The following is a 24,961-nucleotide window of genomic DNA, read 5'->3' as shown; positions in this document are numbered from 1 at the left end:
GTCCCTCAGACACATTACAATATTTGGCGTCGGTTTCTGAAGACCTTCTGGGCCGTAGTGGTGGGCTACTCCATGGTGGTGTTGATAGCCATCTACATGTACCAGTTCAGAACTGTATCCGGACTGTTCAGACAAATCATGGGCATGTCAGAGGATGGGTGAGTGTCAGTGTGTCTAAATTACCCGACCGCGTGTGTGTGTGTGTGTGTGTGTGTGTGTGTGTGTGTGTGTGTGTGTGTGTGTGTGTGTGTGTGTGTGTGTGTGTGTGTGTGTGTGTGTGTGTGTGTGTGTGTGTGTGTGTTTAAATCAGGATTAAGAATTTTTTGGTCTATTTTTCTTTTTTTCACTTTCATTTTAGATCCAGAATAGCCCCTTTTTTAGTTTGACGCATTAAAAAAAGTATTGTCGCGGACATCCGGGTGGCGTGGCAGTCTATTCTGTTGCCTGCCAACACGGGAATTGCTGGTTCGAATCCCCTGTGTTACCTTTGGCTTGGTCAGGCGTCCCTACAGACACAATTGGCCGTGTCTGCGGTTGGGAAGCCGGATGTGGGTATGTGTCCTGTTGGCTGCACTACCGCCTCTTCTGGTCGGTCGGAGCGCCTGTTCAGGGGGGAGGGGGGACTGGGGGGGAATAGCATGATACTCTCACGCCCTACATCTCCCTGGTGAAACTCCTCACTGTCAGGTGAAAAGAAGCGGCTGGTGACTCCACATGTATTGGAGGAGGCATGTGGTAGTCTGCAGCCCTTCCCGAGTGTAGCAGGCTAGATTAACCCCCCGTCAAACTATACCTGGGCTGGCCTAGCCTAAAATATATCGCGGGGTATAAAATATTCCAGGGTGGTTTATACCCCGGGGTATATTTTGGGCTAGGCCAGACTATACCCCTCTAGTCCAGATTATAACCCCCCCCCCGGGTTACAGAGGGCGCTATTTCAAAACTCTTGACAGTTGTATGTGCAACTCAGTGTTCTGAAGTCATTTTGCTCTTGACATGCAGTGTAGAAGGTTGGCCAGTCAATGCAGTGGCTAACATATCCTGCCAGCTTTAGTCTCCAGAGCTTGACACATCATGCATTTTAACTTGAGAATGTGTCAGAGCACTTCCGTGTTGTAACCAGTGCTTGGATATATGTTTTGTTAGCTCATGATTTACTTGATTAGTTTGCAAAGCAACCTTTTGTTTGGATGCGTTGTGCTGGCTCGGGGAGCGTGGAAGAGACACGTGGATGACGTTGGAACACTTGGTTCGAAGCAGGGGCCTCCCGCCAGTGGATCCTCGTTGAAGCCGGAGGGCGGTGCAATCGGGTTATTTTCAGACTGTTTGGTGGAGTTCACAGAACTTAGCACTGCTGTTATGTCAAGCAGTCTAGATTGGTTCAGAGTCCTGAGAGTTCGTAGTTATTTGAGTTCAATGTTCTTCATGCTCAGAAGACGGTTTCATCCTCAGCGTACAACTAACGGTCTCAGACTTTCAAGTTGCAAGAAGTTTCACAGCAGAGTATTTGCAGGGTACAGACAAGAAACTGAAAATATAGGTTACTATGGCAAGAGCATAAGAGAGAGCCTTTTTATTTTATTTTATTTTTTTTCTAATAGCCTCAATTTTATTCAAGATTCATCACAGTTCCAGATGGTTGGCACTAGCTGTTGTATGATAGTTTATAAGGTTGTGTCATCAGCATGTGAAATAAAATCAAAATTGAATACTGTATCCTTGATTATTTTGTGTATCTGATTGTGGGGGGTATAATCTGGGTTAGAAGGGTATGAAATAGCCTAGCCTAAATAATACCTCGGGGTATAAACTGGACTACCCCAGAATATACCCAGGGTATAAAACAGGCTAGCCCACTTTAACCCTGTGTCTGAGTATGGGGGGGTATAATCTGTCCTAGAGGGGTATGAAATAGCCTAGCCTAAACAATACCCTGAGGTATAAACTGGACTAGCCCATAATATACCTGGGGTATAAAACAGGCTAGCCCAATTTAACCCTGGGTTTAGTCTGGCCAGGGGGTATATCTTGGGCTGTTACACCAGATCGGCAGAGGGGGTGGAGCAGCGACCGGGACAGCTCGGAAGAGTGGGGTGATTGGACGGGTACAATTGAGGAGGGAAAAAAGGGGGAAAAAGTGTCGCACAACATATGTGATTTCTTCAGATCGCACAAATAAACTGATTCTGCACTCGGTTGCTTATCCCTTTTCCGACTCAGAGTAGATCAATACGTAACTGTCAAAAATGTAACACATTTCATATGTTCTGCTGAGTAAACCCACACATTGTCCAGAGTATTGCATAGGTGTCCATGTCTCTCTGCTTCCTTTTATACGCACGCTGTAAATAGGCAGAGAGGTTATGCAGAAGTGCACCTCTGACCTCTCTTGAGTCTCTCTGAGTCTGAACCAATGCAAAAACAATTCTCTGCCACAGTAATGTGATGACTGATTTGTCTAAACTTTTTGTAACCATTCAGCATACATCACTAATGTTTTGGCTTTTGTTTTTCTGTGTTACTCTTCAATAAGGACTAAGACACTGTATCTTCAACGTTGTTATACAATAGTCTGCCTATACTGAGTGAATTGTGTTAATTTGTGGATTCATTAGACTCCCCTTGCATGCCTTGGTTTTTGCCTTCGGAAATAGAGCTCCTTTAGTAACTAAGTTATTGAAACCACACCCCTGTCTGTCCAGTCTCCGTGACCTTGGTTTGGAGCGCTACCAAACAGTGGAACTGTTTGCCCGCATTCTGCTCCCTGCTGCGTTTCTATTGGCCTGTATCCTCCAGCTCCACTACTTCAACTCAGACTTCCTGTCCCTCACTGACCTAGACAACGTACCTGTGAGACAGTGTTCCAGGTCAGAAAACATGGTGGCGTGTGCAGGTTTGAGTGTGTGTGTGTGTGTGTGTGTGTGTGTGTGTGTGTGTGTGTGTGTGTGTGTGTGTGTGTGTGTGTGTGTGTGTGTGTGTGTGTGTGTGTGTGTGTGTGTGTGTGGCAAGTGAAATAATGTATCAAACAATTTCCCTCTGGGTGTAATTTCTTTAAGGAGACATTTTCTGCAAACATAAACATGAAATGCAGGAGAATAATGCAAAAAATGCTTTGATAACCCTTTAAAGAGGTCTGTACAGTTGAAACAAAGCCTTTTTATATGTATGTGTAATTTGTGCTAGTATGCCAATTATACACCTCTGTCTCATTCTCATATTCATCTCTTAATTTTTCCAATATCTTTACCCAGAGAGAGTGAGCTAAGGAGTTCGGTGAATATAATATCTGCAATGTAAGATGCCCTTTTTTATCTTTGTAACTAGCTTTCCTCTCTCACACTTTTCAGACAGTGCTTTGCTCATAGACCTGTCGCTCTAAATTAGGTGTGGTTTTACTCCTACCCTCCCTAAATATCCATAAATGATATTAGTGTTTGCAAGCAGCAAGAGCTGGCATTCTATAGCCAAAATGTTTTGTCAAGAAAGAACAATAACCCTGGGGCGTCCGGATGGCATGGCGGTCTATTCTGTTGCCTACCAATACGGGGATCGCCAGTTTGAATCCCCGTGTTACCTCCAGCTTGGTCGGGCGTCTCTACAGAGACAATTGGCCGTGTCTGCAGGTGGGAAGCCGGATGTGGTTATGTGTCCTGGTCACTGCACTAGCACTTCCTCTGGTTGGCCGGGGCACCTGTTCAGAGGGGAGGGGGAACAGGGGTGAACAGCATGATCCTCACACATGCTACGTCCTCCTGATGAAACTCCTCACTGTCAGGTGATAAGAAGCGGCTGGCAACGCCACGTGTATTGGAGGAGGCACATGGTAGTCTGCAGCCCTCCCCGGATCGGCAGAGGGGACGGAGCAGCGACCAGGACGGCCCGGAAGAGTGGGGTAATTGGTCGGATACAGTTGGGGATAAAAGGGGGAGAGAGAAAAAAAAGAAGAAAGAACAATATCTCCGATTTTGCTTATACACTATTAGAAATTAATTTATCCATTTATCAAGAATTTGTTGGAAAGGTCTCTATGGGGTCTGACACCCCATGTCTGTATATATAATGAAAGGAAGGCTTCACTCTGCTAATGATGTTTTTAGGGAGAACAAACTATTTCCTGTAGTCATCCTATTGGTCCATTACTGTACATGAAATTATCAGTGCTCTCACACAACACAAATAATTATCAGAATAATGTTCTTTCATCTCTCTTTAATTTAATTCCCAGCATTAAAGAAAACCTTGAAAAGTTCCAGAAAAGGTAAGTTTTGACACCAATAAGAGGGTCATCTCTATGCTGTGGTTATCAGTCTAGACTTAGCCAATTGTTTTAAGTCGGCATCTGATTAAATAAAAGGATGAAACATGGTGCAAAAAGAACCCCACATACCTATATGGATAAGACATGTCATAACCACGCCTGATGAAGACAATAAACTGGCTGAATGATTTTCGTTTTAACTGACTAATGTCTCATATGGAGGTCCTTTTTTGCCTACATTAGCAAAGTATATATGACCAGCTGTTGATCTTCTTTCTGTGCACCTCAAACCATGTGGTACCTGATATTGTCCTGTTACATGTAATGATGTGTCCGTTCCTTTGAAAAGGTCCTTTTAAAGACATTGAATCCCTACCTCAGTGGTGGGAAGCTACCCTAATAAAGAGAGAAGCATATTCAGGTTTGCGTTTTGACCAAACACAACACCAACTGACTTCATGAATTCGTAGGAGTGTTAATCTGTGAAATCAGCCTGTGAAATGTTTGATTTGAAATTAAAACCTGCATATGTATGACTTTTTTTTTGCACATGATTGGACACCACTACCCTAACTACACAATCACAGTAACTGGCTAAATTCCTCATAATGTAAAACCGTTTCTGTTGTCTGCCAGGCTGGTAAAGGAACAGTTGAAGGGAAAGAGTCAGGAGACTCTGGACAGTGCGGGGCTGCCACACTCCTTTGAGCAGGAATCAGATGAGCAGGAGGAGACGGTAGGGGAAGGTAATTGTGAGATGGAACCCAAAAGGGGTCAAAGGTCAGCTGTGGGTTAGTCCCAGTGACCTTTGAATGCACAAGTTTGATTGAGTGTTAATTCATTTGTGATACTGAATTTGTTCATATTTGATCCCTGGCTGTTTAAACATAATAACATCTCGCCCTCTGATATTGTCTTCCTACCTTCCACCTCTCTTCTACCCTCCATAGCTGTCTTTCCTATCTCCTACCACTCTGACACCCCTCTCTCTCCTTTCTGCCTCTCTTTTTCCTCTCTTGCTCCCAGCGACTGTCAGACTTAAACATTTTATTGTGCACTGATCTGCAGGTTAAGATGAATTTGCTCATACTCAGTCTCAGACGAAATGACCAAGCAACTTCTCTCTCCCTGCGTTCATTGGGTTTGTGTCTCTGCCTCTTCTCAACTCTCTTTACTTTTTCCCTACTTCTGCTGATCCCTATTTTCCTCCCTCCCTATCTCTATCTCTATCTTTAGCTGTATCTCTGTCTCTTTTACTCCTTACTTAGCTTCTTCTACTGATCTGCGTTTCCCCTCCTCTCCCCTTGATCCCTGTTTTCCAGATAGTGCTCCCCCCTGTGGTAAGGACCAGTGGGGTCTGATTGTGGACCAGGCCAGCTTGCTGCTCATCCAGGCCCTGCTGGGTATCTACAGGATCCAGGGGATGATTTGGAGTCTGCTTGAGCTCCACAGCCTCAAAATAGTCTCTACTGGCATCATCTGGGTCTCACTGCAAGAGGTTGGATGAATGGAACCGTTGATTTGTATGTGTGCGTGTGTGTGTGTTTTATTTAGCTATCCTCATGGGGACCAAATGTCTCCATAAGTATAGTAAAATCAGAAATGAGCTATGGGGACATATCTTCCGATCCCCTTGGGGGCAAGGGTTATTTGTGGACTAGGAGTTATGGTTACAGTTACTATTACAACTGTGATTTTAGTTTGACTTAACTTTAGTATTAAAGTTAGGCATTAAAATATGGCACGGCATTAAAGTCAGGGCTTAAGGTTAGGTCTAAATTTCTTTTGGGTTTTTTTTTTTTGCTTCATCTTAGGGATAAGGTTAGATTTATAGTTAGGGTTGGGGTTGGTATGTGTATGTGTGTGTCTGTTACAGAGACTACTACCAAATATTAGGAAGGTTGTCTTAGTGTTAAGTTACACAATAATGAGTTGAAGATGCAGTGAAAAAATGTGTGTTTTCCTCTCATGTCAGAAGCCTCAGGTGAAATCAGTGAGAGAAAAAGATTTCTCTTGGATTCAGTTTGTCACCATATTTTACGAGCATATTTATTTTTGTGCACCCTGTTATTAATACTATTTCAGCCATGTATTCATGGCCATTCATGATAGATCATGAATGGTGTTTAATTCTGCCATATTTATTTTAGCAAGATCTTAGTGAAAAGGAAAAGTAAAAGAACTGAATTCAGAAGCTGTGTTGCTGTCTAATTGTTCTCAGGTTTCCCTGATGAACTACCTCTTCCTGGTTCTGTGGGCCTTTGCCCTCCCATTCCCACGGATACGACCTCTGGCCTCCAGTGTCTCTGCTGTCTGGGCCTGTGTCATGGTGGTCTGTAAGATGTTTTATCAACTCAAAGTCATCAATCCCCTCAATTACTCCTCCAACTGCACTGCTGTGAGTATACATATACAGTGCTGTGAAAAGGTATTTGCCCCCTTCCTGATTTCCTCTTTTTGCATATTTTTCACATTTGTTTCAGATCTTCACACAAAATGTAATATAAGATGAAGAGAGCCCGAGTAAACACTACATTCAGTTTTTAAACGATAATTTTATTTATTTAAGAAAAAGAGTTATCCAATACCAACTGACCCTATGTGAAAAAGTAATTTCCCCCTTGGTTACTCAATCAACCAATTAATCAAATTGAATTGATCATTGGATTCAATTAAAGCAGACACACCTAGGCTTGATTACTGCCATCCCTGTTGAATCTAAACATGATTTATATAGAACCTTACCTTCAATGCGAAGTAGGCTGCAAGTTCTTAACAAGCAGCACATTATGGCGCCATGAAAATTCCAGAGAAGATGAGAAAAAAAGTTGTTGACATATATAAGTCCAGAAAGGGTTACAAAGCTAAGGCTCTGGGACAGTGAGAGCCATTGTCTCCAAGTGGATAATACTTGGAAGAGATGTGAATCTCCCCAGGAGTGGCCGGCTAGCAAAATTCCTCCAAGGGCGGAGCAACTACTCTTCCAAGAAGCCACAAGAAAACCCAGGATAACATCTAAAGAACTGCAGGCCTCTCTTGCCTCAACTAAGTTCATGATTCAGCAACAAGAATGAGACTAAGCAAAATTGAATTGAAATTGAAAAATTAAGCAAAAATTGAATTCATGGGAGAGTTGCAAGGTGCAAACCCCTATTAACTAAGAGAAACACTAATGCTTGTCTCACATTTGCAAAAAAAAAAGAAAAAAAAAAAAGAAGCACATTGATGACCCCCAAGTCTTTGGGATAATGTTCTGTGGACAGACAAGTCAAAAGTGAAACTTTTTGGGAGACATGGGTGCTGTTATATCTGGCATAAAGCAAATAGCATGTCACAATAGGAATATCAAACCAGCAGTCAAACGTGGTGGTGGTAGTGGGATGCTTTGCTGCCTCAGGGCCTGGACGACTTGCCATCACTGAAGGAACCATGAATTCTGCTCTCTGCCAGAAAATTCTGAAGGAAAGTGTCCGGTCATCAGTCTGTGATCTGAAGCTGAAGTGTAATTGGGTTAAGCAGCAGGACAATGATCCAAAACACAGAAGTAAGTCCAACTCAAAACAGCTCAAAGGAAACAAAATGATGGTTTTGGGGTGGCCTATTCAAAGTTCTGACTTGAACCCCATTGAGATGCTGTGGCAGGACCTTAAACAAGCAGTTCATACTCAAAAACCCTCCCATGTCACTGAATTACAACAATTCTGCAAAGAAGAGTGGGCCAAAATTCTTCTACTGCGATGTGAAAGTCTGATCTCCAATTATAGGAAGTTTTGGTTGTAGTCGGGGCTGCTAAAGGTGACACAACCAGTTCTTTAGTTTGGGGGGGGGGTTACTTTCTCACCTAGGTGAAATGACTGTTGGATAACGTTTTTCTTCAATTAATGAAATGTTCATTTAAAAACTGTATTTTGTGTTTACTCGGGTTCTCCTTGTCTGATATTATATTTTCTATGAAGATGTGAAACATTCAGTGTGACAAATATCCAAAAATGGAGGACATCAGTAAAGGGGCAAATACGTTTTCACGGCACTGTACACAAATAGATATATACATATATGAATATACATACCTACATTGAATACCTCTATGTGTATGTGTGTATGTTGACACCTTTGTGTTTATGAGCATGGTTGCCTGTGCTGTTGCCTCCTCTAAATTTGCATCTACAGGCCTGTATGTTGATCTGAAATACTATCATTGCATGGATCTGTACATCCACTTGATTTCATGTCCACATTTGTACCATATGCTAATGTATAGTACTTTATATCCTGCCTTTTTCTCTGTGCCTGTAGTGTGATGCTCTTTTCTTTTTACAACAGAAACAATATTGTCATCTTGACTGTATAATCTATATCATGTGACTGTTCTTGTACCTCAGGGCCTGTTATCGTCAAACAGCTCAGGCCCAGACATGGGGGTAGAGCCGGGAGGGAACATGGTGGAGCTGCTTAGGAGGTCTATTCTCTACATGGAATCTGTTGACCCTGTCTATTGGTGTGGAGCACTACGCAAGTGTGAGGGCAGGATCCTCCCCTGTCTCCAGGTACAGTGATGAACTCCAAAAGCAGTCTGTTTCCTAGACATGAATTATTCAGACCATTGTTAACGACTGGCTCATGGTGGCAACAAGTGAGAGAAACCGTACGCAAAACTTAAAAGTTTACACAACTTTATTTTACTAGTCACAGAAATTACGAGTCGGTCACAACAGATTTGAATCTAAAATATAGGCACTGTAATGTATAACAACCCTGGCAGACTTGTCCACCATACTACTATAGGGAAAAATAAAAAAAAAATACTAATAGGTAAGGCGATCACGCTTCAGTTTAACATTTACAGTATGCACATGCATAAATGCCAATAACCCAAAACTACTTCAGTGGTTCTGTGTTATTGTATAGACTTATCTACATTTAGATACACGTAGTCTTCCTTATTTATTTATAATAAGTAAGGAAGACTAAGTGTAAAAATAAGATTTCCATACCGGATTGGTCGAGGCCCGGGTTACCAACGACCGCCACCGGTACTGTTAACCAGCAGGGTGCCGGTGGAAACAATGCTACTGTTGGGCAAAGGAGGAGGAGAGGGGGAAGGCATGTCCAGAGAAGGGTAGGAGTGTGGAGGTGAGAGTCGGAACTTTGAATGTTGGCACTATGACTGGTAAAGGGAGAGAGCTGGCTGATATGATGGAAAGAAGAAAGGTAGTCATACTCTGTGTGCAAGAGACCAGGTGGAAGGGGAGTAAGGCCAGGAGTAGTGGGTTCAAACTCTTCTACCATGGTACGAATGGGAGGAGAAATGGGGTAGAGGTAATTCTGAAGGAAGAGTATGTCAAGAGTGTGCTGGAGGTGAAGAGAGTTCCAGACAGAATGATGAGTATGAAGCTGGAAATTGAAGGTGTATTGTTGAATGTTATCAGCGCATATACCCCACAAGTTGGGTGTGAGATGGAAGAGAAAGAAGAATTCTGGAGTGAATTGGATGAAGTGGTGGAGAATGTATCCAAGGAGGAGAGAGTGGTGATTGGAGCGGACTTCAATGGACATGTTGGTGAAGGGAACAGAGGTGATGAGGAGGTGATGGGAAGGTATGGAGTCAAGGAGAGAAATGTGGAAGGACAGATGGTGGTGGATTTTTCGAAAAGGATGGAAATGGCTGTGGTGAATACATATTTCAAGAAGAGGGAGGAACACAGGGTGATGTACAAGAGTGGAGGAAAGTGCACACAGGTGGGCTATGTCTTATGTAGAAGGCGTGATCTGAAAGGGATTGGAGACTGCAAGGTGGTGACCGGGGAAAACGTAGCTAGGCAGCATCGGATGGTGGTCTGTAGGATGACTTTGAAGACCAAGAAGAGGAAGCGAATGAAGGCAGAGCCGAAGATCAAATGGTGGAAGTTGAAGAAGGAAGACTGTTGTGTGGAGTTCAGGGAGGAGTTAAGACAGGCACAGGGTGGTAGTGAAGAGTTACCGGATGGCTGGGCAAGCACTGCAGAAATAGTGAGGGAGACAGCTAGGAAGGTACTTGGTGTGTCATCAGGACAGAGGAAGGAAGACCAGGAGACTTGGTGGTGGAATGAGGAAGTACAGCAAATTGTACAGAGGAAGAGGTTGGCAAAGAAGAAGTGGGATAGTCGGAGAGATAAAGAAAGTAGACAGGCATACAAGGAGATGCAGCGTAAAGCAAAGAGAGAGGTGGCAAAGGCAAAGGAAAAGGCATATGGTGAGTTGTATGACAGGTTAGACACTAAGGAAGGAGAAAATGACTTGGTTAGACAGAGGGACCGAGCTGCAAAGGATGTGCAGTAGGTAAGGGCGATCAAGGATAGAGATGGAAATGTGCTGACAAGTGAAGAGAGTGTGCTAAGAAGGTGGAAGGAGTACTTTGAGGGGCTGATGAATGAAGAAAATGAGAGAGAGAGAAGGTTGGATAATGTAGGGATAGTGAATCAGGAAGTGCAGTGGATTAGCAAGGAGGAAGTGAGAGCAGCTATGAAGAGGATGAAGAGTGGAAAGTCAGTTGGTCCTGATGACATACCTGTGGAGGCATGGAGATGTTTAGGAGAGATGGCAGTGGGTTTTTTTAACTAGATTGTTTAACACAATCTTGGAAAGTGAGAGGATGCCTGAGGAGTGGAGAAGAAGCATACTGGTATCGATTTTCAAGAACAAGAGCGATGTGCAGAACCGTAGTAACTACAGAGGTATAAAGTTGATCAGCCACAGCATGAAGATATGGGAAAGTGTAATAGAAGCTAGGTTAAGAGGAGAGGTGACGATTAGCGAGCAGCAGTATGGTTTCATGCCACGAAAGATGCGATGTTTGCTTTGAGAATGTTAATCGAGAAGTATAGAGAAGGCCAGAAGGAGTTACATTGTGTCTTTGCAGATTTAGAGAAAGCATATGACAGGGTGCCGAGAGAGGAGGTGTGGTGAGGTGTGCAGTTGGAATGGCAGATGGGTTCAAGGTGGAGGTGGGATTACATCAAGGATCGGCTCTGAGCCCTTTCTTGTTTGCAATAGCGGTGGACAAGTTGACGGACAAGATCAGGCAGGAGTTTCCATGGTCGCGGATGACATTGTGATCTGTAGCGAGAGTAGGGTGCAGGTTGAAGAGAGCCTGGAGAGGTGGAGGTATGCATTGGAGAGAAGAGGAATGAAAGTCAGTAGGAGCAAGACAGAATACTTATGCGTGAATGAGAGGGAGGACTGTGGAAGGGTGAGGATGCAAGGAGTGGAGGTGACGAAGGCATATGAGTTTAAATACTTGGGGTCAACTATCCAAAGTAATGGGGAGTGCAGGAGAGAGGCGAAGAAGAGAGTGCAGGCAGGGTGGAGTGGGTGGAGAAGAGTGTCAGGAGTGATTTGCGATCGAAGGGTACCAGCAAGAGTTAAAGGGAAGGTTTACAAGATGTTGTGAGACCAGCTATGTTATATGGTTTGGAGACAGAGGCACTAACAAAAAGACAGGAGGTGGAGCTGGAGGTGGCAGAGTTGAAGATGCTCAGATTTTCATTGGGTGTGATGAAGAAGGACAGGATTAGAAATGATTATATTAGAGGGACCGCTCAAGTTGGATGGTTTGGGGACAAAGCAAAAGAGGCTAGATTTAGATGGCTTGGACATGTATGGAGGAGAGATGCTGGATATATTGGGAGAAGGGTGCTGAATATGGAGCAACCAGGGAAGAGGAAAAGAGGAAGGCCAAAGAGGAGGTTTGTGGATGTGGTGAGGGAAGACATGCAGGTGGCTGGTGTGACAGAGGAAGATGCAGAAGACATGAAGAAATGGAAACGGATGATCCTCTGTGGCGACCTCTAACGGGAACAACCGAAAGTAGTAGTAGTCGTAGTAGTAGTAGTCTTCCTACCTTTAGACAGTCATGGTGCGGTGGTGCAGTGCTTGCACTGCTGCCTCACAGCAAGAAGTTCCTAGGTTTGATTCCTTTGATCCATCAGTTACCTCAAGCTAGACTGGCAGCAGATTTCTTTACATTATCCTCATTATCTTCATGATCCCATGCACCCGAACAAGGTTCCCTGTGCCTGAAACAGCAAAACAGCCCCACGGCATTATGCTCCCACCACCATGTTTAACTGTGGCAACTGTGTTTTTAGGGTTGAAGGTCTCTCCCTTCCTTCACCAGAAAAAGTAACATTCATGTGCCCAAACAGCTCAAGTTTAGTCTCATCAGACCAAAGGACAGCCTTCCAAAACTCATGCCCATGTTTCACATGTTCACGGGGAAACTTCAGTCTGGCTTTGATGTGCCGCTGTGTGAGCAATGGAGTTTTTCTTGGACGATGACCTCGAAGCCCACCACGATGAAGAGCCCTCACAACAGTCTCTTTGAAACATCAAGTCCAGAAGAGGCAAGTTCAGCAACAATCATCTTGGCAGAGATCCGGGGATTGTTGTTGACATCTCTGACTATTTTCCTCTCCAAAGTTTTTGGAATCTTGCACTTTCGACCACGCCCAGGTTTGTTTCTTAACAGAATTTGTCTCCTTGAAATGTACAGCTGTTCTAGACACTGTGAAACGCTTGGAAATGGCAGTATAGCCTTCCCCCTTAAGATGAGGATCCACTATCTTCTTTCTGAGTTCCAGGCTGATTTCTTTACTTTTTGGCATGATGAAATTACTTCTTACCAAGAATTTAAGAGTAGTCCCTCTCAATCAAGTGTCCAAGTGCCACTAGCCCTGTTCATTGGAGTCCCTTAAGTAAAGTTCAATGCTGATTGATTGCTCAGGTGTGGTTTGAAAGCCGATTGATTGCTCAGGTGTGTTTTGAAAGCAAAAAAAATCAGATGGGGGCTAATAATTTTGACCACCTCAATTTTCACTACATAAATGATATAAAGCAAACCTGAAGATTTATTTTACATTCAAAAATGTACCAAATAGGGGCCTTAACATTGATGAATGTTTTACTACATAAAGTTTTATGAATGATGCAAACATTGGGCGGAATTTTAGGGAAATGTTCCATAGTTCTTTGGGGGCTAATAATTGTGACCTTAACTGTATATATATAAATATCAATCCATTTCTGTCCCAGAGCAGAGATCTCACTCTGTAATCCAGGGAGGAGTGAGTTGTGAAGTTGTTGTAGGAAGACAACAGTAGGAGTTTGGTTTGAGAGAGTTGGATTGAAATTCAAAAAAGAAAATGCAAAAAAGGTCTGTCACTGACTGTACTGGGATTGACTTGTCATCGTGGCTGGTGTTTTCAGATACTTCTGAAACCATTCTCAAACCACTGAGTTTGTCCACTGGAAGAGAGCTCTTCCAGTGGACATTATTTGGTGAGCATTATTGCCTCAAAGGATTACATTGCAGCTTAATGCACAACAGTAAGATGACACTAGCTAGCTCAATACCATATCAATTCAAACGATTCTGCTACCCACTTTGGGGTTTGACTCCTGACAGTAGGAAAATGGGGCTCAGGTTAAAAAATTGTGGAGTTTTCCTTTAAGGGCTTAGAAAGTCTCAGCTATACAACACTTTCTTCGAATGTGTTCTCTCTGTTCTAGAACCATCTGATGGTGCTGGGTTTGCTGGTGTTTGAGGTGACCATTCACCGCCACCAGCTGTACTACCGTCTCCACAATGACCTGAAGACTCCGCCCTTCAGCATCATCTTCCAGGGCATCACCAGGCAACACCTTGATCATGGTATCCTTCCCTGCATCAAGTACTTCATCAACTTCTTCTACTACAAGTTTGGATTAGAGGTATATTAAAGGGGCCAGGGGGGCTTGTGTGCAAAGTCTGTGTCTGTTTACATCAATCTCAACCTAAACCACTTACTGCAACGCTGATCTGTCACCTCTCAGATCAGTTTGATCGTGGCGGTTAATGTGATTGGTCAGAGGATGGATTTCTACGCCCTACTCCATTCTTGCGCCTTATTGGCTGTTCTGTCCCGGCGCCGCAGGAAAGCAATTGGCGAGGTTTGGCCAAAGTATTGCTGCTTCACCGCCGGACTCATGGTGCTACAGTACCTTCTTTGCATCGGCATCCCTCCTGCTCTCTGCGTTGGTATGGAAAGTGTTCATTACAACTCAATTCGCTCTTTAGTATTCTGTTTCTGTTGAAGTGGACAGAAGGCAATGAAAGGAAATGGGATGAATAAAAACAATGTTATAGAGTACAGTAGACAAGAAAAAACAGATGGGTGTTATTGCAAAAAAGTCAATGTTTGCTGAAGTGCTGCATGCAGACTCTATTCTATTCTGTTGTGATTGTCAGACTACCCCTGGAGGACCTCTATTACACCTTTGACCTCCAATGTAATCAAGTGGCTGTACTTGCCTGACTTTGCCATGAGGCCAAATCCTTTGTTCATCTTCTGTGAGTATCACCCTGTCCTTTCCTTTCCTTTCCTTTCCTTTCCTTTCCTTTCCTTTCCTTTCCTTTCCTTTCCTTTCCTTTCCTTTCCTTTCCTTTCCTTTCCTTTCCTTTTACTTATTCATTCATTTCATGCTCTACTTCAATCTCTCAACAAATTATCAATAAAAATATTCCCAATTCAACCCACATTTTCTGTATCATGAGCAGCAACATCCATAGCAAATTACTATGGTGTATATTTAGGCCATGCTTTGCACATTTGCATTACTAGACGTGTGCGATTAATCTGCAAATTTTCATTGTAGGTCAGCCAGTTTAATTTCCCTTCTCTTTTCCTGCTGGCAGATGACCACCTCCTGTTGCTGTGTTCATCTCTTCAGTGGCAGATGTTTGAGGAGGAGAATCGGGCAGCGGTACGTCTGCTGGCAGGAGAGAATGTAGAAATCAGTCGCAATCTGGATCCTTGCTCCATCAACCAGTTTGTACCTGTGGACAACTTCCTGCATTGCAGGTCAGGGGATACTTAGCTTCTCATAACTTCTCATTAACTCAAATCTTCTAGTTATCGTCCTCTTTCCATGAAAAAAAAGTAATGACAAGGAAGAGGAAAAGATACAAATCCCTTTATTGTCTTGCCCACTTTATAGTAATACCCTCTGTCTTCCTACCTTCCTACTCTACAGCATTATGTTCTGTCCTTTGGTTTTTTTATTTTATAGAGTAAAGCGCTACATAAAATTCAACTTGATTGATTGGCCAAAAGAATCTAATTCTTTGTGCGTGCAAACTTACTTGGCTAACAATGCAATATGACTAACCACAGATTGAACCTTTATTCCAGGCGGCAGCATCCTCACCAATAACTAGAAGATGCTCTAGTCATAAAATTATTTTCTTTTCTTTTTTTATTTAGAGAACACAGCAGAGGAAAAGACTGGAGACTGGAGGGAAAAAAGTAGTTGTATGCTGAACACCTCAGATTACTTTTAATAATATTAATTATAATAATAATGCATTTTATTTATGGGTGCCTTTCAGAGCATTCAAGGACACCTTACATAACACAGTTAAAAACAACCAGCACTGTATCAGACATCATAAAATCAAACAAAGCAGTGATATACAATAATAAGATAATACAACAGATAGGTATCATCTGTGCAAAAATCAGTGTGGGTGTAACCATTAAAGTCTGGATCAGACTGAATATGCCTGTTTGAAAAGGTACATTTTGAGATGGGATTTGAAGGTTGAAAGAGAGTCAGTATTGTAAATGTCTTATGGGAGAGCGTTCCAGAGGTTGGGGGGGAGCAGAACGCTGAAGGCTCCAGACCCCATGGTGGTCAAGCAGGTAGATGGTGTAGTGAGTTGGATGGCAGAAGAGGATCTGAGAGTACGGGAGGGTATGTGGCTTTGAAGGAGTTTGAAAAGATACTAAGGTGCTAAGTTATGAAGGGCCTTAAAGGTGACAGGCATAATCTTGAAGTTCATTCAAAAAAGGTAAAACTGAATTAAGATGTGAGCTTCCCGAACAAAGTGGGAAACTACTGCACTCGTTTTTTTTTTGTTTTTGTTTTTTTTGCCAAAGTCAAAGCGTTCCTTTGAACAGCTCCCTGCACTGTAAGTTAGATGGAAAGTGAGGGACGCAAGAATCATTTTTATGTTGATGCAGTCTTACATTAAAGTACTGAAAACGATCATTAAGTCACACACATGATAATGTGAGTGTTGTCCACCACGGCTATCTGCATGTTCAGGACTTCAATTCATTTTCCTTCTCTCTCTCTTTCCCTAGCTCTAGCTCTAGCTCTCTCTAGCTCTGTAGTTTGTGCCAAGATGGTTAACCGGCATCTCAGGGTTGATAGTGTGTTTTAACGGTGGGAAAATTCTTGAAAAAAGCAACTCATTCTCTTAGTTTCTATCTATCCATCTCTTCATCTCTCTCTCTCTCTCTCTCTCTCTCTCTCTCTCTCTCTCTCTCTCTCTCTCTCTCTCTCTCTCTCTCTCTCTCTCTCTCTCTCTCTCTCTCTCTCTTTATATATATATATGTATATATATATATATATATATATATATATATATATATATCCATCCACAGGTCATACCTAGACATGGTGAAGGTGTTTGTGTTCAGTTATTTCTTCTGGCTGGTGCTGTGCCTCATCTTCATCACTGGGACCACACGGATCAACATCTTCTGCATGGGCTACCTGGTGGCCTGCTTCTACTTCATGCTGTTTGGGAACAGTGTGCTGATGCAGCCGGTCAGATACATACTGAGACTCTGGGACTGGCTCATTGGCTACACCTGCCTTGTTATCACCATGAAGAACCTTCTGTCTGTGAGTCAGAACGTAGTGAAAATGTCAATTTCTTTGTCTTCAAAATATAGGAAAATACCTGCTGATGCAACGTAGTAAGTTGTAAGTCACTATTTGGTGTGATGTAACTTTATTACTGTTGAAGTACTGTCTTTCTCATCCACTAAGTCTTATTTATTTGCTCATTATTTTTTACACTAACTGGCTCCTGTGACTGAATTGCTGCTCGTAGACTAATGCTATAGTGACTAACTTTTTTCAACTTTTCATTTTCATTCATTACTCTCAGTTCCAGTGTCATGACTTAGTGTCAAGCTGTACTAACAGTCTGGCTGTCAGTCCATCTCATTGCTATTTTCTTGTATATGTTTTCCTCAGACTGTTTCTAGTTTTTAACTTAGAGCTTGGTGCTTTTTTTTCCCTTTCCACTTTCTTCTTTGCTTTATTTTTGTCTCTGCTGTGCCCGGCCAGCTCGGTTCATGCGGCTATCTGGACAGCCTGCTGAAGAACGGCTGCTGGCTCATCCAAGCCTTCAGCATGTTCTGTACCATCAAAGGCTACGATGTCCGTAAGTTTCATCAAAAATGAGATAACATCTCTTACATCCCAAATCTCAGCGTATACATACAGAGGGACGGACAGACTATGAGCAGTGTATATATGCCATTGTAAACCTCTTTTTGCCTATATGCAAAAAGAGGTGCGTGCGTGCGTGCGTGCGCGTGCGTGCGTGTGTATGCATTAGTATGGCACTATTATCAATAGCTCTTGTTCTTTTTCTGCTCTTAGCGGCTCCTGATGATGAGTGTGAACTGCCGGAGGATGAGGCTGGCATCGTCTGGGATGCCATTTGTTTCACCTTCCTCCTGATGCAGCGAAGGGTCTTCCTCAGCTATTACTTTCTGTACGTGGTATCAGACTTGAGGGCCTCTAAGATATTAGCCTCAAGGTAAGTGACCCAAGTATAGTAAACAAGTCTGCACTAAGCTCTTTAAACACACAAACCATTGTGTGTCTGTATGGTGGGTGAAAATTTGGGTTGGAACGTGCTTGGGATATGATTACTCACAATAAATGATTATTATATCAATACATACTCATAGGTACACATACCGGCATGTTACCATGAATACATTTTCACATAATTTTTAGAAATTAACCTTCACAATATTCCACGTAGGCTTCTGCAGTGTTTTGTAAGTGATGTATTATTATACACTGTTAACAGTATGTTCGGCCCTTTATTCTGAGGCAGACTAGCTGATGCACCTTCTCTTTCACCTTCATTCTTATGAGATGTTAGTGAAGGGAAGTTATAAAGAAATAAGTGCGCTATCTGAAACATTCATTAGTTGCCTGCTGTTTGAAGGGGTGCTGAGCTGTTCGAGGCCAAGGTGAAGAAACAGGTGGCAGCCAGACTGGAGCTGGAGAAGAAATCTGTCGAAACACTGAAGAAAAAGTAAGATAATATGGCACAACACTAGGTTTGGTTTTACCGTGTCTCTTACAGTTCAGTACAAACACAACACTTTCGTTATACGTTTAGTATATAGCGTGTTTCTTCCTGAGAATAAATGAATGAACAGATCTGTTGTGAGTTGATGGCAACCCTCTAGAACATCAGGAAGTCGTCTCCACACCTGTGTGAGAGAGACATGCACCCGACAGTCATTCACAGTCATTTCAATGGGACATAATGATGTCCCATTGAGAAGACACCATCTTCATGCTTACTTTTCAGTCTTTGGACAAGGCTAAACGAGATCAGTACATTCTGGACTGGCTCATACTTTTGTTTTTGTTTTTTTCTTTCTTTCTTTCTTTCTTTTTTTTTTTGGGGATCCTCCCCCCCCTTTTCTCCCCAATTATATCTGGCTAATAACCCCACTCTTCTGAGCCGTCCTGGTCACTGCTCCACCCCCTCTGCCGATCCAGGGAGGGCTGCAGACTACCACATGCCTCCTCTGATACATGTGGAGTCGCCAGCCTCTTCTTTTCACCTGACAGTGAGGAGTTTCGCCAGAGGGACTTAGCATGTGGGAGGATCACGCTATTCCTTCCAGTCCCCCCCGGACAGGCGCCCTGACCAACGAGAGGAGGCGCTAGTGCAGCAACCAGGACACATACCCACATCTGGCTTCCAACCCACAGACATGGCCAATTGCGTCTGTAGGGACACCCGACAAAGTCGGAGGTAACATGGGGATCAAACCGCCAATCCCTGTGTTGGTAGGCAACGGAATAGAATGCCATGCCACCAGCACGCCCCCATACTTTTCTTTTCTTTTTTGGGGGGATTTTTTTCCCCCCATTTTGCCTCAATTGTCCTTGGCCAATTACCCTATTTTCCAAGCTGTCCCAGTCACTGCTCCACTCCCTCTGCCGATCCGAGAAGGGCCGCAGACTACCACATGCCTCTTCTGATACATGTGGAGTCGCCAGCCGCTTCTTTTCACCTGACAGTGAGGAGTTTCGCCAGGGGGACGTAGTGCATGGGAAGATCCTGGTATTCCCCCCCAGTTCTCCCTCCCCCCTGAACAGGCACCCCGACCGACCAGAGGAGGCGCTAGTGCAGCGACCCGGACACATACTCACATCCGGCTTCCCACACGCAGACACGGCCAAATGTGTCTGTAGGGACGCCTGACCAAGCCGGAGGCAACATGGGGATTCTATAAGCCTCAAGACATCAGAAGTCATCCCTGATCCTTCTCTTATATTTGATCTTCCTTTCCTTTTTATTGTCACATAGACATAAAAAATGAGGGAAAAATTGTTTGGGGGTTGACTGTCTTCTCTGACCTCTTCCTCCAGGATGGAGAAGATCAAGTCCAAGCAGAAAAGTCGACATGGGACTAAGGACAAAGGGAAGCCCCCTGCCGATGAGGTGAAACAGGGTAAAACAAAGACGTTTCTTCATAATCATTCAGCTGAAAAGTGGGGTACAATGAGCAAAGCATAAATGAACAACAATCAAAATTACAATATTTATTTTACTAATTTTTACTTCAAATTGTGTTCAAAAAGTCATAATAATAATAACAATGATGATGATGATGATGATAGTAATGATGAAAATAATAACAAATTTTCATAGTTAATGTTTGATTGGATAAGTTTTGAAGAAGAGATTGTGGATTGATCGTTATTTTTCTACTTCATCAGGACCAAAGAATATGTAAAAATTAATATTGATATAGTATGACACTCCTTTCCCCATCACCTCATGGCTTAAAGTTACCCAGTACTTATAAAATTGTTTCTACTGCAAACCATAAATAAATGATGGCTTGATTACATTAAATTGTGGAGTTTTGGGAAAGATGAATAGATGTGGGTGGGGGAATAACTGACAGAGCAAAGGTGTTTTCCAGATGAGAATGAGAAGGCGATGAGAGATGCTGGTAAATGGTGGAAGCCTTGGGTCTCGGGGCCAGGGGGTGAGTTACAGTACCAGGGAAGAACCAATCTCTCTCATTCAGTGAGAAACACACCACAAAAGTACAAGAGATGGCTTTATTCATTCCACTATTTAATCACCTCTCACTTGATTATCTGCATGTTACTTTGCTGTGATTTACTATCTATGAATAACGGTTCAATACAATCTTCACAATATAGTATATCCATTTTTTTTGCTTTAGTTTTAATCAGTTGTTTTTAGCTTTATATATCCAGATATGAATGACTCTTTCTCAACAATGATCCTCCCCACATCCATACAGTTTCATACATCCATAGCATGTTAGTGATGGAGTTGCTCAACTGGTGAAATCATTTGGTGCCACGCTAACAGGCACCCTGATGTCTGATGTGTCATAATTCAATCTGGATGACTGCTTTATGTAGTGGAAGACAACTGTGGCTACCACCTTTTTGAGAGTGACAGCGAGGAGGAGGAGGAGGTCTCAGAAAAGAAAGAAGAAGAGGCACCATCAAAGAAGAAATCTGCTTTTCAGGTGTGAATTCTGACATATGGAGTAGCAAATTAACAAATCAACTCAATAGAATGTAAAAACTATGATAGAGGAATAATATACAGCCCAGGAGGTGGTGAGGGCAAAAAACAAAAGAATCACTACTGTAGTTGAAAACCTTTAAACTATCAACTAGTTTATGAGAAATTAGCGCTGTAATAAAAATTGTGCTACTGCAGCTATACATTAGATATTGAAAAGGTTTTATAAAATGAGGAGTTTTCTCAACCCATAGGGAATAATTTTATCATGAAATCCATGTAAAGCCAACTTGGCGCTTTCACCCAACCCTTCTAGTATTTCTACATCCAGTGTCTTTTGTGCAAAAGCTGCTACTACTACTACTACTTTCAGCTGCTTCCATTAAGGGTCACCACAGCGGATCATCAGTTTCCATCTCTTCCTGTCCTCTGCATCTTCCTCTGTCACACCAGCCACCTGCATGTCCTCTCTCACCACATCCATAAACCTCCTCTTTGGCCTTCCTCTTTTCCTCTTCCCTGGCAGCTCCATATTCAGCATCCTTCTCTCAATATACCCAGCATCTCTCCTCCACACATGTCCAAGCCATCTCAATCTTACCTGTCTTGCTTTGTCTCCAAACTGTCCAACTGAGCTGTCCCTCTAATATACTCTTTCACAATCTTGTCCTTCTTCATCACTCCCAATGAAATTCGTAGCATCTTCAACTCTGCCACCTCCAGCTCTGTTTCCTGTCTTTTCATCAGTGCCACTGTCTCCAAACCATATAACATAGCTGGTATCACAACCATCTTGTAAACCTTCCCTTTAACTCTTGCTGGTACCCTTCTGTCGCAAATCGCTCCTGACACTCTTCTCCACCCACTCCACACTGCCTGCACTCTCTTCTTCACCTCTCTTCTGCACTCCCTGTTACATTGTTTGTCTGTTGTGCAAAAGCAACGATGTAAAATGGTTATAGATGTAAAATTCTTATGTGGTGACTGTATCTTCTTTTTGTTGTGATTGTTTATCTTTTCCTCTTTCTCTTCCTCCTCTTCTTGTTCTTCTTGTTGTTGTTGTTGTAATACAGTTGGCCTATGAAGCTTGGATCACCAACTCCAAGACAGCCCTCAGCAATCTAAAGAAGGAGAAGAAAAAAACGAAACAGGAGGAGAGGAAGAGGGCAAAGAGAGAGCTACGGAGACAGCAAGGTGAGGATGAGACACAGGTTATTCATCATAGGAAGTCAAGTCAAGGTTTATTTTGTAGTTTTGTAATTGATCATTATATTGCAGTGTGAACAGCCGAATTTCATTTGTTTATTTAGTGTAATATTTGTATGCATTCAACTTTTGCCATAACTTGAGGGTCATGGATTCGAGTCCCTGTTCAAGAGCTGTCCCCTGTTCACTTTTTATAAATTGCTGTGAAATATATGTATTACACACAGCATTGCATACCATTTAACCCTGATCTGATACAGCAAACACCTTTTTTTTTCTTTTGTGATTTTTTTCCCCTGTTTTCCTCTGCAATTGTACCTGGCTAATTACCCCACTCTTCCGAGCCATCCTGGTCGCTGCTCCATCTCCTCTGTCAATCCAGGGAGGGCTGCAGACTACCACATGCCTCCTCCGATACATATGGAGCCAGCCGCTTCTTTTCACCTGACAGTGAGGAGTTTCGCCAAGGGGACACAGCATGTGGGAGGATCACGCTATTCCCCCCAGTTCCCCCTCCCCCACAAACAGGTGCCCTAACCGAACAGAGGAGGTGCTAGTGCAACAACCAGGACACATACCCACATCTGGTTTCCCACCCGCAGACACGGCCAATTGTGTCTGTAGGGACGCCTGACCAAGCTGGAGGTAACACGGGGATTCGAACCGGCAATCCCCGTGTTGGTAGGCAACGGAATAGACCGCTACACTACCTGGACGCCCAGCAAACAGCTTTTGCATGTACAAATAATGTTTATCACATTTATTACTGCACCTCTGTGTCACATACTAATTACCATCTCTCAACTTTTTCATTATTTTTATTTTTATAGCAATTTGGTTCATCTCCAGTCTCAAATCTTCAGCGTTTACAGCTGTACTGTGTCTGACAATAATATATATACTCTGGCCATGAGGCCAATAGCAACACAGTTTAAATATGACTGCATCCTAGTGGTGAAATAAATAATTATTTTTTTCCTTCAATCTGACTAATTCGGGAAGAGGACCCTCTGTGGTATAACATAACTACAACTTCCTATTTCCTTTCATCTCAGCTTTGAATTATTTCTTCTTCCAGGGATTGACAGAGCAGACTCTAGTGAGGATGAGTTGAACGACAGCTGTGTCGATGAAGATGTTGATGAGAAGAAAGGTAGAGATGAATGTTTTCATCATCAAATAAGAAAAAATAATATTGTCACCACATTTATCAAACTATAAGAACTTTTACAGTGTTTTCACAGCCCGTTACTGAGTTTTTGAAAGATTTTTTTTTTGGACGTATGAATATGCTGGAGTTATACTTACAGGCTGCCATGCTCAAATAACAATTTTTTTTATCAAAGTATAATCAAGAGGAGAAAGGAGCCTTGACTCACTAATATACTTTTTGCTCCCTGACAGAAACTGTCTTCCAGCGCTGCATTAGCACACTGAATTTCAGCTGGGTCTTCATCCTGTCCCTTGTTGATGACCTCACCGAGAGTCTGAACTGTTTCTGTAAGGACAGCCAGGACATTTCCAAGGTGTTGTGCTTTGAGAGAGCATTGCTGGGCCAACAGCAGAGGAAGGTGGGGTGACGATTTGAGACATTTAATTTGAAAATTAGCATTCCCGATCAATACAACAAACATTTATCTAACCTATAAAAGAAAAGATACTGAAATCTGCCAAGCAACCGAACGTTTCAACCTCATAATAGAAAAATATTGCCATGTTCACAACAAATTCAACAATGTCTTCATTGCATGACAAGTTGATGGGAAAGTGCTGAGAAATGAAGCCTGGTTGAGAATACATACCTGAGCCTTATACAAAGTTTGATGCAAATTTTGTCCTCTATCTTAAAGAGAGACTGACATGCCCTTTCTGAACGCATTTTTTAACATTGGGAGTTTGAATCATAACCAAAAATAGGTGTGGTTTTATGAATTCAAAGCTATTGGCTACTGTCTTCCTGACGTCACCGCGCTACCGCTAATGTCCGCCGACATGATAACTGACCGATAAACATCGATTAATATCACAATTCGGTGAGTATTTTGACTTCATTACTCAAAATCTGTTACAAACAACAATAACACACCGGTACATGTATATAAAGTTTTTATTTTAGGGTTTTAAACATGAGCGGTAGTGCGGTATGCAAATTGACTGGTGTCTACGTATCCACCGGCACAATTTCTCCGTGGTCACATTCCAACTCGGAACTGAATTTCCCGACTGAATTTCTCCATGGAACTGAATTTTGCCACTGAATTTCTCCGTGGTCACATTCCAACTTGGAACATAGCCTATCAATAGATATTTTCAGATTTTGATGTCTGTATCACTTTAAGAGCTGATAAAACAAAAACCTTAACTCGCCTTATATTGCATTGGTTTTCATATGCTACAAAGGTTAGTGTGAGTTACAGTGCATCCAGAAAGTATTCACACCCCTTCACTTTCCCCACATTTTGTTATGTTACAGCCTTATTCCAAAATGGATTAAATTCCTTTTTTTTCTCATCAATCTACACACAATACCCCATAATGACAAAGTGAAAAAGGTTTTGTAGAAATTTTTGCAATTTTATTCAAAATAAAAAACTGAAATATTGCATGTACATAAGTATTTACGCCCTTTGCTATGACACTCAAAATTGAGCTCAGGTTCATCCTGTTTCCACTGATCATCCTTGAGACATTTCTACATCTTGATTGGAGTACACCCGTAGTAATTTCAATTGATTGGACATGATTTGGAAAGGCACACCTGTCTATATAAGGTCCCACTGTTGACAGTGCATGTCAGAGCAGAAACCAAGCCATGAAGTCAAAGGAATTGTCTTTGGACCTCTGAGACAGGA

General features: G+C 42.6%; 1 protein-coding gene across 1 annotated transcript in view; it reads left to right on the top strand.

Annotated features, from left to right (window-relative positions):
• si:dkey-11f4.7 (piezo-type mechanosensitive ion channel component 2) overlaps positions 1-24,961 on the top strand; it is a 70,960-nt gene that overhangs the window by 31,928 nt on the left and 14,071 nt on the right. Inside the window, exons 17-38 of the mRNA XM_056299401.1 lie at positions 10-158; positions 2,703-2,867; positions 3,252-3,293; positions 4,226-4,258; positions 4,895-5,004; positions 5,581-5,756; positions 6,480-6,656; positions 8,641-8,805; positions 13,805-14,005; positions 14,108-14,312; positions 14,523-14,624; positions 14,970-15,135; positions 16,723-16,966; positions 17,417-17,513; positions 17,735-17,894; positions 18,315-18,404; positions 19,760-19,832; positions 20,304-20,385; positions 20,795-20,904; positions 21,977-22,097; positions 23,188-23,262; positions 23,514-23,680. Coding sequence (XP_056155376.1) covers positions 10-158; positions 2,703-2,867; positions 3,252-3,293; positions 4,226-4,258; positions 4,895-5,004; positions 5,581-5,756; positions 6,480-6,656; positions 8,641-8,805; positions 13,805-14,005; positions 14,108-14,312; positions 14,523-14,624; positions 14,970-15,135; positions 16,723-16,966; positions 17,417-17,513; positions 17,735-17,894; positions 18,315-18,404; positions 19,760-19,832; positions 20,304-20,385; positions 20,795-20,904; positions 21,977-22,097; positions 23,188-23,262; positions 23,514-23,680 — 2,910 coding nt within the window. The remainder of the gene's footprint in view (positions 1-9; positions 159-2,702; positions 2,868-3,251; positions 3,294-4,225; positions 4,259-4,894; positions 5,005-5,580; positions 5,757-6,479; positions 6,657-8,640; positions 8,806-13,804; positions 14,006-14,107; positions 14,313-14,522; positions 14,625-14,969; positions 15,136-16,722; positions 16,967-17,416; positions 17,514-17,734; positions 17,895-18,314; positions 18,405-19,759; positions 19,833-20,303; positions 20,386-20,794; positions 20,905-21,976; positions 22,098-23,187; positions 23,263-23,513; positions 23,681-24,961) is intronic.

Source organism: Lampris incognitus, chromosome 2, assembly GCF_029633865.1.
Source record: "Lampris incognitus isolate fLamInc1 chromosome 2, fLamInc1.hap2, whole genome shotgun sequence".
NCBI classification, from domain to species: Eukaryota; Metazoa; Chordata; class Actinopteri; order Lampriformes; family Lampridae; genus Lampris; species Lampris incognitus.
This window is presented reverse-complemented; position numbering and strand designations above follow the sequence as displayed.